The 12,883-nt window shown below is 68.9% G+C and overlaps 2 protein-coding genes across 2 annotated transcripts in view; one reads left to right on the top strand and one right to left on the bottom strand.

The window, feature by feature from the left end:
* Window positions 1–1,670: 1,670 nt before the first annotated feature.
* On the bottom strand, window positions 1,671–11,784 carry LOC134343396 (basic proline-rich protein-like; the record flags this gene model as incomplete). The annotated part of the gene is made up of 6 exons (XM_063042102.1): window positions 1,671–1,731; window positions 1,802–2,500; window positions 3,089–3,304; window positions 3,595–3,733; window positions 6,629–6,730; window positions 11,751–11,784. Coding segments are annotated over 6 exons (1,251 nt in total), but the record flags the coding sequence as incomplete, so codon positions are not given.
* Window positions 11,785–11,926: 142 nt separating this feature from the next.
* The window catches only part of LOC134343386 (serine incorporator 1-like), a 92,828-nt gene continuing 91,871 nt past the window's right edge, over window positions 11,927–12,883 (top strand). Inside the window, exon 1 of the mRNA XM_063042092.1 lies at window positions 11,927–12,010. Coding sequence (XP_062898162.1) covers window positions 11,975–12,010 — 36 coding nt within the window. The 5' untranslated portion in view covers window positions 11,927–11,974. The remainder of the gene's footprint in view (window positions 12,011–12,883) is intronic.

The following is a 12,883-nucleotide window of genomic DNA, read 5'->3' as shown; positions in this document are numbered from 1 at the left end:
TAAGTGGCAAACATCATTCACCAAAATCTTGCTTTTATACAAGCTCATAAAAGAAACCATACCTTACTAGAAATAAAAACCTGATCTAGTTTTAAGAGTCTGTGTTTTACACATTATATTATGACCGATCTGTTATTACATTTAGGACATAAATATCTGGATATAGTAAACGATAAACAAGTAAGAACAACTTACTTAATAGATACGGCCATTCCAAACACACATAACGTACAGAAATCAATAAGTAAAAGACCAGAAAGATGCCGAATTATAAGAGGCAATTGGAAGATTATGGAACATGAACAGGGTATATATTATCCCAATAGTAATATCTACAGTTGATATCATACCAAACATACCACACAATAGCATTAAACTATTAGTGCTACACAGCAATATCTAGGTAAACCTCCAGAAAGCCACAATACTAAATACCACTAGAATAGTCCGAAAGTTCCTAGCAATTGAGAAATGAGTGCGCTTGACTGTGTTTAAACCTCAGGTTTTTCCAGCTTCAGTTGATAAAAAATAAAAATAATAAATAAGCAATAAATAATACTGAGTACCTGAGTTGTAGAATCCTTGAAAGTGATTCCATAGGTTGTGGAATCAGTTCAGTGTTGAGGTGAGTGAAATTATCCACACTGGTTCAGGAGCCTGATGGTTGAAGGGTAATAACTGCTCCTGAACCCGGTGATGGAATATTCTCTATTTGTTTTAAGAAACCAATTTAGTTCCTCCACTGCGCATTGCCTTTGCAGTTTGTACTGCCTGCAAGATGCACAGCAGACATTCAAAAAGATGTCTTCAACCGGACCTCCAAGATGCATGATTTCTGTCATGAGGAAGGGCAAGGACAGTAAAGGACATTTTTCACAGCAACTTCCATTCCATCATGGTTGGAAATGTATTCTTCAGTGCGACAGGGTCAGAACTTATTCTGGAACTCTCCACCCAAAAGCATTGTGAAAATAAAACTTTATCATGTGGAGTGTAATGGTTCAAGAAGGTAGCTTGTTGTCACCTTCTCAAGGGAAATCCTGGCTCTGTAGCAATGCCTACAATCTGTGAATGAATATATACAAAATGAATATTATGACTAAACAGTAACAAATGGCATTTATACAACATTCTTAACATATTGAGAATCCTATGACAGTTCCCAGGAAAGTTATCAGACAAAAATTTGATAGTGAGCCATACAAAGTGGTAAGGGGGTGAATCTTAACTTTGGGAATGTCAGGGTAGTTGGGCTTTTAGCTCTTCATAGTACATTGATTAAAATGAGAGATGGGAATAAATATTAATTTTGTCAGCAAATCCAGATGCCAAGTATGAATTACAAAAAAAACTTCCCAGCAAATAAACAATTGTAAGGAATTTTGCAGCATATTTGAGTTGCATTGTTGACCTTTTAATGATATTGTAAAAGAAAAGCAGGCGAGTAATTTTCAAACTGGGGAGAGGAGGGAGTGGGAATATTTTAAAGAAACCCACATCAATTGAAAAGTTGTAAGCAAAATATTCTTAGGCGTCTGGTTTTGATTTCCACACATATTAACTCACACACATAGAAAAAAAATCATTCCAGTTACTCCTCTGCAGTGACTATTAAGTGGTGGGGAGGACGGTGGTGGAAGAGAGGGGGAGGAGGGGGGGAGGAGGGGGGGAGGAGGGGGAGGAGGGGGGGAGGAGGGGGGGGAGGAGGGGGGAGGAGGGGGAGGAGGGGGGAGGAGGGGGAGGAGGGGGGAGGAGGAGGAGGGGGGGAGGAGGGGGGAGGAGGGGGAGGAGGGGGGAGGGGGGAGGAGGGGGGGAGGGGGGAGGAGGGGGGAGGGGGGAGGAGGGGGGGGGGGGGAGGAGGGGGGGAGGGGGGAGGAGGGGGAGGAGGGGGGGAGGGGGGGAGGGGGGAGGAGGGGGAGGAGGGGAGGGGGGGGGGGGGGAGGGGGAGGAGGGGGGAGGAGGGGGGAGGGGGGAGGGGGGGGGGGGGGGGGGGGGGGGGGGGGGGGGGGGGGGGGGGAGGGGGGGGGAGGGGGGGGGGGGGGGGGGGGGAGGAGGGGGGAGGAGGGGGGAGGGGGGGAGGGGGGGAGGGGGGGGGGGGAGGAGGGGGGAGGGGGGGGGAGGAGGGGGAGGGGGGAGGGGGGAGGAGGGGGAGGAGGGGGGAGGGGGGAGGAGGGGGAGGGGGGAGGGGGGAGGGGGGAGGAGGGGGAGGGGGGAGGGGGGAGGGGGGGAGGAGGGGGAGGGGGGAGGAGGGGGGAGGAGGGGGAAGGGAGGAGGGGGGAGGGGAGAGGAGGGGGAGGGAGGAGGGGGGAGGGAGGAGGGGGAGGGAGGAGGGGAGGAGGGAGGAGGGGGGGAGGGAGGAGGGAGGGGGGAGGGAGAGGAGGGGGGAGGGGGAGGAGGGGGGAGGGGGGAGGGGGGAGGGGGGAGGGGGGAGGGGGGAGGGGGGAGGGGGGAGGGGGGAGGGGGAGGGGGAGGAGGGGGAGGGGGAGGGGGAGGAGGGGGGAGGGGGAGGGGGAGGAGGGGGGAGGAGGGGGGAGGAGGGGGGAGGAGGGGGGAGGGGAGAGGAGGGGGGAGGGAGGAGGAGGGGGGAGGGAGGAGGGGGAGGGGGAGGCGGGAGGGGGAGAGAGGGGAGGGGGGAGAGAGGGGAGAGGAGGGGGAGAGGAGGGGGAGAGGAGGGGGAGAGGAGGGGGAGGCGGGAGGGGGAGAGAGGGGAGGGGGGAGAGAGGGGAGGAGAGGGGGAGAGAGGGGGAGAGAGGGGAGGAGAGGGGAGGAGAGGGGAGGAGAGGGGAGGAGAGGGGAGGGGAGGGGAGGGGAGGGGGAGGGGAGGGGGAGGGGAGGGGAGGGGAGGGGAGGGGGGGGAGGGAGGGGAGAGGGAGGGGAGGGGAGGGGGGAGAGGGAGGGGAGGGGAGGGGGGAGAGGGAGGGGAGAGAGAGGGAGGGGAGGGGAGAGAGGGGAGGGGGGGAGGGAGAGGGGAGTGGAGGGGGGGAGGGGGGAGAGGAGGGAGGAGGGGGAGGGGGAAGGGGAGGGGGAGGGGGAAGGGAGGGGGAGTGGAGGGGGGAGAGGGGAGGGGAGGGGGGAGGGGGGAGAGGAGGGGGGAGGGGGGAGAGGAGGGGGAGGGGGAGGGGGAAGGGGAGGGGAGGGAAGGGGAGGGGGAGGGGGAAGGGGAGGGGAGGGAAGGGGAGGGGGAGGGGGAAGGGGAGGGGGAGGGGGAGGGAGAAGGGGAGGGGGAAGGGGAGGGGGAGGGGGAGGGGGAGGGGGAGGGGGAGGGGGAGGGGGAAGGGGAGGGGGAAGGGGAGGGGGAAGGGGGAGGGGGAGGGGGAGGGGGGAGGGGGAGAGGAGGGGGAGAGGAGCGGGGAGAGGAGAGGGGAGAGGAGCGGGGGGAGAGGAGAGGGAGAGAGGGGAGGGGGAGAGAGGGGAGGGGGAGAGAGGGGAGGGGGAGAGAGGGGAGGGGGAGGAGGGGGGGAGGGGGGGGAGGGGAGGAGGGAGAGGGGAGGGGAGGGGAGGAGGGAGAGGGGAGGGGAGGGGAGGAGGGAGAGGGGAGGGGAGGAGGGAGGGGAGGAGGGAGAGGGGAGGGGAGGGGGGGAGGGAGAGGGGAGGGGAGGGGGGGAGGGGGGAGAGGAGGGAGGAGGGGGAGGGGGGGGAGGGGGAGGGGGAGGGGGAAGGGGAGGGGGAGGGGGGAGGGGGAAGGGGGAAGGGGAGGGGGAGGGGGGAGGGGGAGGGGGAGGGAGGGGAGGAGAGGGGGAGAGAGGGGAGGAGAGGGGAGGGGAGGGGGGAGAGGGGAGGGGAGAGGAGGGGAGGGGGAGAGGGAGGGGAGGGGGAGAGGGAGGGGAGGGGAGGGGGGAGAGGGAGGGGAGGGGAGGGGGGAGAGGAGGGGGGAGAGGAGAGGGGGGAGAGGAGAGGGAGAGAGGGGAGGGGGAGAGAGGGGAGGCGAGAGAGAGGGGAGGAGAGGGGGAGAGAGGGGAGGAGAGGGGAAGGGAGGGGGGAGAGGGAGGGGAGGGGAGGGGGGAGAGGGAGGGGAGGGGAGGGGGAGAGGGAGGGGAGGGGAGGGGGGAGAGGGGAGGGAGGGGAGGGGAGGGGGGAGAGGGGAGGGAGGGGAGGGGGAGAGAGGGGAGGGGGAGAGAGGGGAGGGGGAGAGAGGGGAGGAGAGGGGAGGAGGGGGGGAGGGGAGGGGGGGAGGGGAGGGGAGAGGGGGGACGAGGGGGGAGGGGGGAGGGGGAGAGGGGGAGAGGGGGAGGAGGGGGAGGAGAGGGGGAGGAGGGGGAGGAGGGGGAGGAGAGGGGGAGGAGGGGGAGGGGAGTGGGGAGGAGAGGGGGAGGAGGGGGAGGAGAGGGGGAGGAGGGGGAGGAGAGGGGGAGGAGGGGGGAGGAGGGGGAGGGGGTAGGAGGTGAGGACGGGAGGGGGGAGGAGAGGAGGAGAGGAGGGGGAGAGGAGGAGGGAGAGGAGATGGAGAGGAGGGAGAGGAGGGGGAGAGGAAGGGAGGGGAGCGGGGAGGGGAGGGGAGGGGAGAGGAGGGGGGAGGGGAGGGGGAGAGAGGGGAGGGGGAGAGAGGGGAGGGGGAGAGAGGGGAGGAGAGGGGGAGAGAGGGGAGGGGAGGAGAGGGGAGAGAGGGGAGGGGAGGAGAGGGGAGAGAGGGGAGGGGAGGAGAGGGGAGAGAGGGGAGGGGAGGAGAGGGGAGAGAGGGGAGGGGAGGGGAGGGGAGGAGAGGGGAGAGAGGGGAGGTGGGAGAGAGGGAAGGGGAGGGGAGGAGGGAGAGGGGAGGGGAGGAGGGAGAGGGGAGGGGAGGAGGGAGAGGGGAGGGGAGGGGGGAGGGAGAGGGGAGGGGAGGGGGGAGGGAGAGGGGAGGGGAGGGGGGGAGGGAGAGGGGAGGGGAGGGGGGGAGTGAGAGGGGAGGGGAGGGGGGAGGGGGAGGGGAGGGGGGAGGGAGAGGGGAGGGGAGGGGGGAGAGGAGGGGGAGGGGGAGAGGAGGGGGGAGGGGGGAGAGGAGGGGGGAGGGGGAGAGGAGGGGGGAGGGGGAGGGGAGGGGGAGGGGGAAGGGGAAGGGGGAGGGGGAAGGGGAGGGGGAGGGGGGAGTGGGAGGGGGGAGGGGGAGGGGGAGAGAGGGGAGGAGAGGGGAGGAGAGGGGAGGAGAGGGGAGGAGAGGGGAGGGGGAGAGGGAGGAGAGGGGAGGGGGAGAGGGAGGAGAGGGAGGAGAGGGGAGGGGGAGAGGGAGGGGAGGGGAGGGGTGAGAGGGAGGGGAGGGGAGGGGGGAGAGGGAGGGGAGAGGGGAGGGGGAGAGAGGGGAGGGGGAGAGAGGGGAGGGGGAGAGAGGGGAGGGGGAGAGAGGGGAGGGGGAGAGGAGGGGGAGAGGAGGGGGAGAGGAGGGGGGAGGGGGGAGAGGAGGGGGGAGGGGGGAGGGGGGAGAGGAGGGGGGGGGGGGGAGGGGGGAGAGGAGGGGGGAGGGGGAGGGGGTAGAGGAGGGGGGAGGGGAGGGGGTAGAGGGAGGGGGAGGGGAGGGGGAAGGGGAGGGGGAGGGAGGAGGGGGAAGTGGAAGGGGAGGGGGGAGGGGGAGGGAGGAGGGGGAAGTGGAAGGGGAGGGGGGAGGGGGAGGGGGGAGGGGGAGGGGGTGGGGGAGGGGGAGGGGGGAGGGGAGGAGAGGGGGAGAGAGGGGAGGAGAGGGGAGGAGAGGGGAGGGGAGGAGGGGAGGGAGAGGGGAGGGGAGGAGGGGAGGGAGAGGGGAGGAGGGGAGGGAGAGGGGAGGGGAGGAGGGAGAGGGGAGGGGAGGAGGGAGAGGGGAGGGGAGGGGGGGAGGGAGAGGGGAGGGGAGGGGGGGAGGGAGAGGGGAGGGAGGGGGGAGGGGAGAGGGGAGGGGAGGAGGGAGAGGGGAGGGGAGGGGGGAGAGGAGGGGGAGGGGGAGGGGGAGAGGAGGGGGAGGGGGAGGGGGAGAGGAGGGGGAGGGGGAGGGGGAAGGGGGAGGGGGAGGGGGGGGGAGGGGGGAGGAGGGGCGGGGCGGCGGGGGGAGGGGGGGAGAGGGGAGGAGAGGGGAGGAGAGGGGAGGAGAGGGGGAGAGAGGGGAGGAGAGGGGAGGAGAGGGGAGGAGAGGGGAGGAGAGGGGAGGGGGGAGAGGGAGGGGAGGGGGGAGAGGGGAGGGGGGAGAGGGAGGAGAGGGGAGGGGGGAGAGGGAGGAGGGGGAGGGGGAGGGGGGAGGGGGAGGGGGAGGGGGGAGGGGGAGGGGGGAGGGGGAGGGGGAGGGGGGTGGGGGGAGGGGGGAGGGGAGGGGAGGGGAGGGGGAGGGGAGGGGAGGGGGGAGGGGAGGGGAGGGGGGAGGGGGGAGGGGGGAGGAGGGGGGACGAGGGGGGGGGGGGGGGGGAGGGGGGAGAGGGGGAGGAGGGGGGGAGGGGGAGAGGAGGGGGAGAGGAGAGGGGGGAGAGGAGAGGGGGAGAGGGGGAGGAGAGGGGAGGAGAGGGGAGGGGAGGGGGAGAGGGAGGGGAGGGGGAGGAGGGAGAGGGGAGGGGAGGAGGGGAGGGAGAGGGGAGGGGAGGGGAGGAGGGAGAGGGGAGAGGAGGGGGGAGGGAGAGGGGAGGGGAGGGGGGAGAGGAGGGGGAGGGGGGAGAGGAGGGGGGATGGGGGAGAGGAGGGGGAGGGGGAAGGGGGGGAGGGGAAGGGGAGGGGGAGGGGGAAGGGGAAGGGGGAGGGGGAAGGGGAGGGGGAGGGGGGGGAGGGGGAGGGGGAGGGGAGGGGGGGGAGGGGGGTGGGGAGGGGGAGGGGGAGGGGGAGGGGGGGAGGGGGAGGGGAAGGGGAGGGGAGGGGGAGGGGGGGGGAGGGGGAGGGGAGGGGAGGGGAGGGGGAGGGGGGAGGGGAGAGGGGAGAGGGGGGAGGAGGGGGGAGGGGGGAGAGGGGGAGGAGGGGGGGGAGGGGGAGAGGAGGGGGAGAGGAGGGGGAGGGGGGGGAGGGGGGGAGGAGGAGGAGGAGAGGGGGAGGAGAGGAGGAGAGGAGGGGGAGAGGAGGAGGGAGAGGAGGGGTAGAGGAGGGGTAGAGGAGGGGGAGAGGAGGAGGGAGAGGAGGGGGAGAGGAGGGGGGAGGGGGGAGGGGGGGAGGGGAGGGGAGGGGAGGGGAGAGGGGAGGGGGAGGGGAGGGGAGAGGGGAGGGGAGGGGGAGGGGAGGGGAGGGGAGGGGAGGGGGGAGGGGAGGGGAGGGGAGGGGGAGGGGAGGGGAGGGTCGGGGAGGGGAGGGGAGGGGGGAGGAGGGGGGAGGGGAGTGGGAGAGAGGGGAGGGGGGAGGGGAGGAAAAGAGAGGGGAGGGGGGAGGGGAGGGGGAGAGAGGGGAGGGGAGGGGGAGAGAGGGGAGGGGGAGAGAGGGGAGGGGGGAGAGAGGGGAGGGGGAGAGAGGGGAGGGGGGAGAGAGGGGAGGGGGAGAGAGGGGAGGGGGGAGAGAGGGGAGGAGGGGGAGAGAGGGGAGAGGGGAGGGGAGGGGGGAGAGGGGAGGGGAGGAGAGGGGAGAGAGGAGAGGGGAGGAGAGGGGAGAGAGGGGAGGAGAGGGGAGAGAGGGGAAGGGAGAGGGGGAGGGGAGGAGAGGGGGTAGAGGGGAGAAGAGTGGAGCGAGGGGAGGGGAGGGGAGAGGGGAGCGGAGGAGAGGGGAGAGAGGAGAGGGGAGGAGAGGGGAGAGAGGGGAGGGGGAGAGAGGGGAGGGGGAGAGAGGGGAGGAGGGGGGGAGAGAGGGGAGAGGGGAGGGGAGGGGGGAGAGGGGAGGGGAGGAGAGGGGAGAGAGGAGAGGGGAGGAGAGGGGAGAGAGGGGAGGAGAGGGGAGAGAGGGGAAGGGAGAGGGGGAGGGGAGGAGAGGGGGTAGAGGGGAGAAGAGTGGAGCGAGGGGAGGGGAGGAGAGGGGAGCGAGGGGAGGGGAGGAGAGGGGAGAGAGGAGAGGGGAGGAGAGGGGAGAGAGGGGAGGAGAGGGGAGAGAGGGGAAGGGAGAGGGGGAGGGGAGGAGAGGGGGTAGAGGGGAGAAGAGTGGAGCGAGGGGAGGGGAGGAGAGGGGAGCGAGGGGAGGGGAGGAGAGGGGAGAGAGGAGAGGGGAGGAGAGGGGAGAGAGGGGAGGAGAGGGGAGAGAGGGGAGGGGAGAGGGGGAGGGGAGGAGAGGGGAGAGAGGGGAGGAGAGGGGAGAGAGGGGAGGAGAGGGGAGAGAGGGGAGGGGAGGGGAGGAGAGAGAGGGGAGGGGAGGGGAGGAGAGAGAGGGGAGGGGAGGGGAGGAGAGAGAGGGGAGGGGAGGAGGGAGAGGGGAGGGGAGGGGAGGAGGGAGAGGGGAGGGGAGGAGGGAGAGGGGAGGGGAGGAGGGAGAGGGGAGGGGAGGAGGGAGAGGGGAGGGGAGGAGGGGGAGGGGAGGAGGGAGAGGGGAGGGGAGGGGAGGGGAGGGGGGGAGGGAGAGGGGAGGGGGGAGGGGAGGGGAGGGGAGGGGGGAGGGGAGGGGAGGGGAGGGGGGAGGGGAGGGGAGGGGAGGGGGAGAGGGGGAGAGGGGAGAGGGGGGAGAGGAGAGGGGAGAGGGGGGAGAGGAGAGGGGAGAGGGGGGAGAGGGGAGGGGAGGGGAGGGGAGGGGAGGAGAGGGGAGGAGAGGGGGGGGAGAGGGGAGGAGAGGGTAGGGAGGAGAGGGGAGGAGAGGGGAGGAGAGGGGAGGGGGGGAGAGGGGAGGAGAGGGGAGGGAGGAGAGGGGAGGGGGGAGAGGGGAGGGGGGGAGAGGGGAGTGGGGAGAGGGGAGGGGGGAGAGGGGAGGGGAGGGGGGAGAGGGGAGGGAGGAGAGGGGAGAGGGGAGGGGGGAGAGGGGAGGGGGAGGGAGGGGAGGGGGTAGAGGGGGGAGGGGGTAGGGGGAGGGGAGGGGGGAGAGGGGAGAGGAGAGGGGGAGGGGAGGGGGAGAGGAGAGGGGGGAGGGGAGGGGGAGAGGAGAGGGAGAGAGGGGAGGGGGAGAGAGGGGAGGGGGAGAGAGGGGAGGGGGAGAGAGGGGAGGGGGGAGAGAGGGGGAGGAGAGGGGGAGAGAGGGGAGGAGAGGGGGAGAGAGGGGAGGAGAGGGGGAGAGGGGGAGGGGAGGAGAGGGGGAGAGGGGAGGAGAGGGGGAGAGAGGGGAGGGGGAGAGAGGGGAGGAGAGGGGGAGAGAGGGGAGAGGGGAGGGGAGGGGAGAGAGGGGAGAGGGGAGGGGAGAGAGGGGAGAGGGGAGAGAGGGGAGAGGGGAGAGGAGGGGGGAGCGGGGAGGGGAGGGGGGAGAGGGGAGGAGAGGGGAGGGGAGGGGAGGGGGGAGAGGGGAGGGGAGGGGGGAGAGGGGAGGGGGAGAGGGGAGGGGGGAGAGGGGAAGGGAGGGGGGAGAGGGGAGGGGAGGGGAGAGGGGAGGGGAGGGGAGGGGGGAGAGGAGAGGGGAGGGGAGGGGAGGGGGAGAGGGGAGGAGAGGGGGGAGAGGGGAGGAGAGGGGAGGAGAGGGGAGGAGAGGGGAGGGGAGGGGAGGGGAGGAGAGGGGAGGGGAGGGGAGGAGAGGGGAGGGGAGGGGAGGGGAGGGGAGAGGGTAGGGGGGAGGGTAGGGGAGAGGGGAGGGGGAGGAGAGGGGAGGGGGAGGAGAGGGGAGGGGAGGGGGAGAGGGGAGGGGAGGGGAGGGGAGGGGAGTGGAGGGGGGAGAGGGGAGGGGAGTGGAGGGGGGAGAGGGGAGGGGAGGGGAGGGGAGGGGAGGGGAGGGAGGGGAGGGGAGGGGGGAGAGGGGAGGGGGGAGAGGGGAGGGGAGGGGAGGGGAGGCGAGGGGAGGGGGAGGGGATGGGGAGGGGAGGGGGAGGGGATGGGGAGGGGAGGGGGAGGGGAGCGGATGGGGAGAGGAGGGGGGAGATGGGAGGGGAGGGGGAGAGGAGGGGGGAGAGGGGAGGGGAGGGGGAGAGGGGAGAGGGGAGGGGGGAGGGGGAGAGGGGAGAGGGGAGAGGGGAGAGGGGAGAGGGGAGAGGGGGGAGAGGGGAGAGGGGAGAGGGGGAGAGGGGAGGGGGAGGGGGAGGGGGAGGGGGAGGGAGAGGGGAGGGGGAGGGGGGAGGGGGAGGGGAGGGGGAGAGGGAAGGGGGAGGGGAGGGGGAGAGGGGAGGGGGAGGGGGGAGAGGGGAGGGGGGAGGGGGGAGGGGGGAGGGAGAGGGGAGGGGAGGGGGGAGAGGGGAGGGGAGGGGGGAGAGGGGAGGGGAGGGGGAGAGGGGAGAGGGGAGAGGGGAGGGGAGAGGGGAGGGGAGAGGGGAGAGGAGGGGAGGGGAGAGGGGAGAGGAGGGGAGGTGAGAGGGGAGAGGAGGGGAGGGGAGAGGGGAGAGGGGAGAGGGGAGGAGAGGGGAGGGGAGGGGAGGGGGGAGAGGGGAGGGGAGGGGGGAGAGGGGAGGGGAGGGGGGAGATGGGATGGGAGGGGAGGGGAGGGGGGAGAGGAGAGGGGAGGGGAGGGGGGAGAGGAGAGGGGAGGGGAGGGGAGGGGGAGAGGAGAGGGGAGGGGAGGGGAGGGGGAGAGGGGAGGGGAGAGGGGAGGGGGGAGGAGAGGGGAGGGGGAGGAGAGGGGAGGGGAGGGGAGAGAGGGGAGGGGAGGGGAGGGGAGGGGAGGGGAGGGGAGGGAGAGAGGGGAGGGGAGGGGGGGGGAGAGGGGAGGGGAGGGGAGGGGGGAGAGGGGAGGGGGGAGAGGGGAGGGGAGTGGAGGGGAGGGGGAGGGGAGGGGAGGGGATGGGGAGGGGAGGGGGAGGGGAGGGGAGGGGATGGGGAGAGGAGGGGGAGAGGGGAGGGGAGGGGGAGAGGAGGGGGAGAGGAGGGGGAGAGGAGGGGGAGAGGGGAGGGGAGAGGGGAGGGGAGGGGGGAGAGGGGAGGGGAGGGGGAGAGGAGGGGGGAGAGGGGAGGGGAGGGGGAGAGGAGGGGGGAGAGGGGAGGGGAGGGGGAGAGGAGGGGGAGAGGGGAGGGGAGGGGGAGAGGGGAGGGGGAGGGGGAGAGGGGAGAGGGGAGAGGGGAGAGGGGAGAGGGGAGGAGGGGGAGGGAGGGGGAGGGGGAGGGGGAGGGAGAGGGGAGGGGGAGGGGGGAGGGAGAGGGGAGGGGGTGAGGGGAGGGGGAGGGGGGAGGGAGAGGGGAGGGGAGGGGGAGAGGGGAGGGGGAGGTGGGAGAGGGGGGAGGGGGAGAGGGGAGAGGGGAGAGGGGAGGGGAGAGGGGAGGGGAGGGGAGGGGAGGGGAGAGGGGAGGGGGGAGGGGAGGGGAGAGGGGAGGGGAGAGGGGAGGGGGAGGAGAGGGGAGGGGGAGGAGAGGGGGAGAGGGGAGGGGAGGGGAGGGGAGGGGAGGGGAGGGGAGGGGGGGGGAGAGGGGAGGGGAGGGGAGGGGGAGAGGGGAGGGGAGGGGAGGGGGGAGAGGGGAGGGGAGTGGAGGGGAGGGGGAGGGGTGGGGGAGGGGTTGGGGAGGGGAGGGGGAGGGGAGGGGAGGGGATGGGGAGAGGAGGGGGAGAGGGGAGGGGAGGGGGAGAGGAGGGGGAGAGGAGGGGGAGAGGGGAGGGGAGAGGGGAGGGGAGGGGGAGAGGAGGGGGGAGAGGGGAGGGGAGGGGGAGAGGAGGGGGGAGAGGGGAGGGGAGGGGGAGAGGGGAGGGGGGAGGGGGAGAGGGGAGAGGGGAGAGGGGAGAGGGGAGAGGGGAGGAGGGGGGAGGGAGAGGGGAGGGGGAGCGGGGAGGGGGAGGGGAGGGGGTGAGGGGAGGGGGAGGGGGGAGGGAGAGGGGAGGGGAGGGGGGAGAGGGGAGGGGGAGAGGGGAGAGGGGGGAGGGGGAGAGGGGAGAGGGGGGAGGGGGAGAGGGGGGAGGGGGAGAGGGGAGAGGGGGGAGGGGGAGAGGGGGGAGGGGGAGAGGGGAGAGGGGAGAGGGGAGGGGAGAGGGGAGAGGAGGGGAGGGGAGAGGGGAGAGGAGGGGAGGGGAGAGGGGAGAAGCGGGCTCACACCTGGCTGACGTCAGGAAGCGCCGGCTTGCACGCTCGTCCAGTCGCTGCCAGACTGCAACAAACATGGGCTGGCGTCTGGTCTCAACCATCAGCAGCTGGGTGAGTACACGGGGCTTCGCGCGGCCACCCGGGCTCAGGCAGTGAAAAGGACGAGTCTCCATGTGCCGCGGTGTCCCATTTATTTCCTGATACTTTATTGTGTATGTACGTGCATGCCTGTTGTGGCTGGGTGTTTGTATGTGTTTTGGTCATTTTGTGTGTGTGTGTGTGTATGGTTATACGATGTAGTAGTGTGCAGACGTGTTTATACGGTGTGTAAATGTGAGTGTGAAACGTGGACGTGCGTATCTCTGTGACTATGGGGTGTATTTTCGCTGTGGGCGGAGGAGTTGTGTGAGGAGGAGAGTGGACGTGTGTGTCTCACTGTGTGGATGTGGGTGGTGGTGGGTGTTGTGGGGGGGTGTGTATGTGAGGCTATGTGAGTATGGTGTCTGTATTACTGTGAAATTTGGTGTAGGCGAGCATGGGGTATTGAAGTGTGTGTTTTGGAGATTACGGTGACCACGCTCGGTAGGATAGTGTGAGGAGGTGCGTTTTGAAGTCACCTGCCTCTCGTGAAACAATATTGGGAAATAAGGGTGGGGGAGAAAGTGATAGCAAAATTTCAAAATCGAACTTACGTCGGTAGATAATGATCATAAGTTGTTTTCTTTGTTGGTAGAGTTGGATTCTTTATTATATTTATTCTCTGGTCAGTAATGTCTATTTAAATATCTCTACCTTCCTCGAAACCTTAAGTCAGTTGTTTCTAGCCGACAGCTGCCCGGTGAGCGCTGATTTTACCTAAAGCATTGAACAGATCCGTTTTCAATGTCAAGATTTTTTTTTAATGATCAGATTTACGATATTTAAATACGACTACCCATCTGTACTTTCATGACCTACTGATGTTAATGCACCGATTGATTTGGC

The sequence above is a fragment of the Mobula hypostoma genome, chromosome 1, assembly GCF_963921235.1.
Source record: "Mobula hypostoma chromosome 1, sMobHyp1.1, whole genome shotgun sequence".
Classification (NCBI taxonomy): Eukaryota; Metazoa; Chordata; class Chondrichthyes; order Myliobatiformes; family Myliobatidae; genus Mobula; species Mobula hypostoma.
The sequence above is the reverse complement of the archived record's forward strand: the minus strand, read 5'-3'. Positions and strand labels throughout refer to the sequence as shown.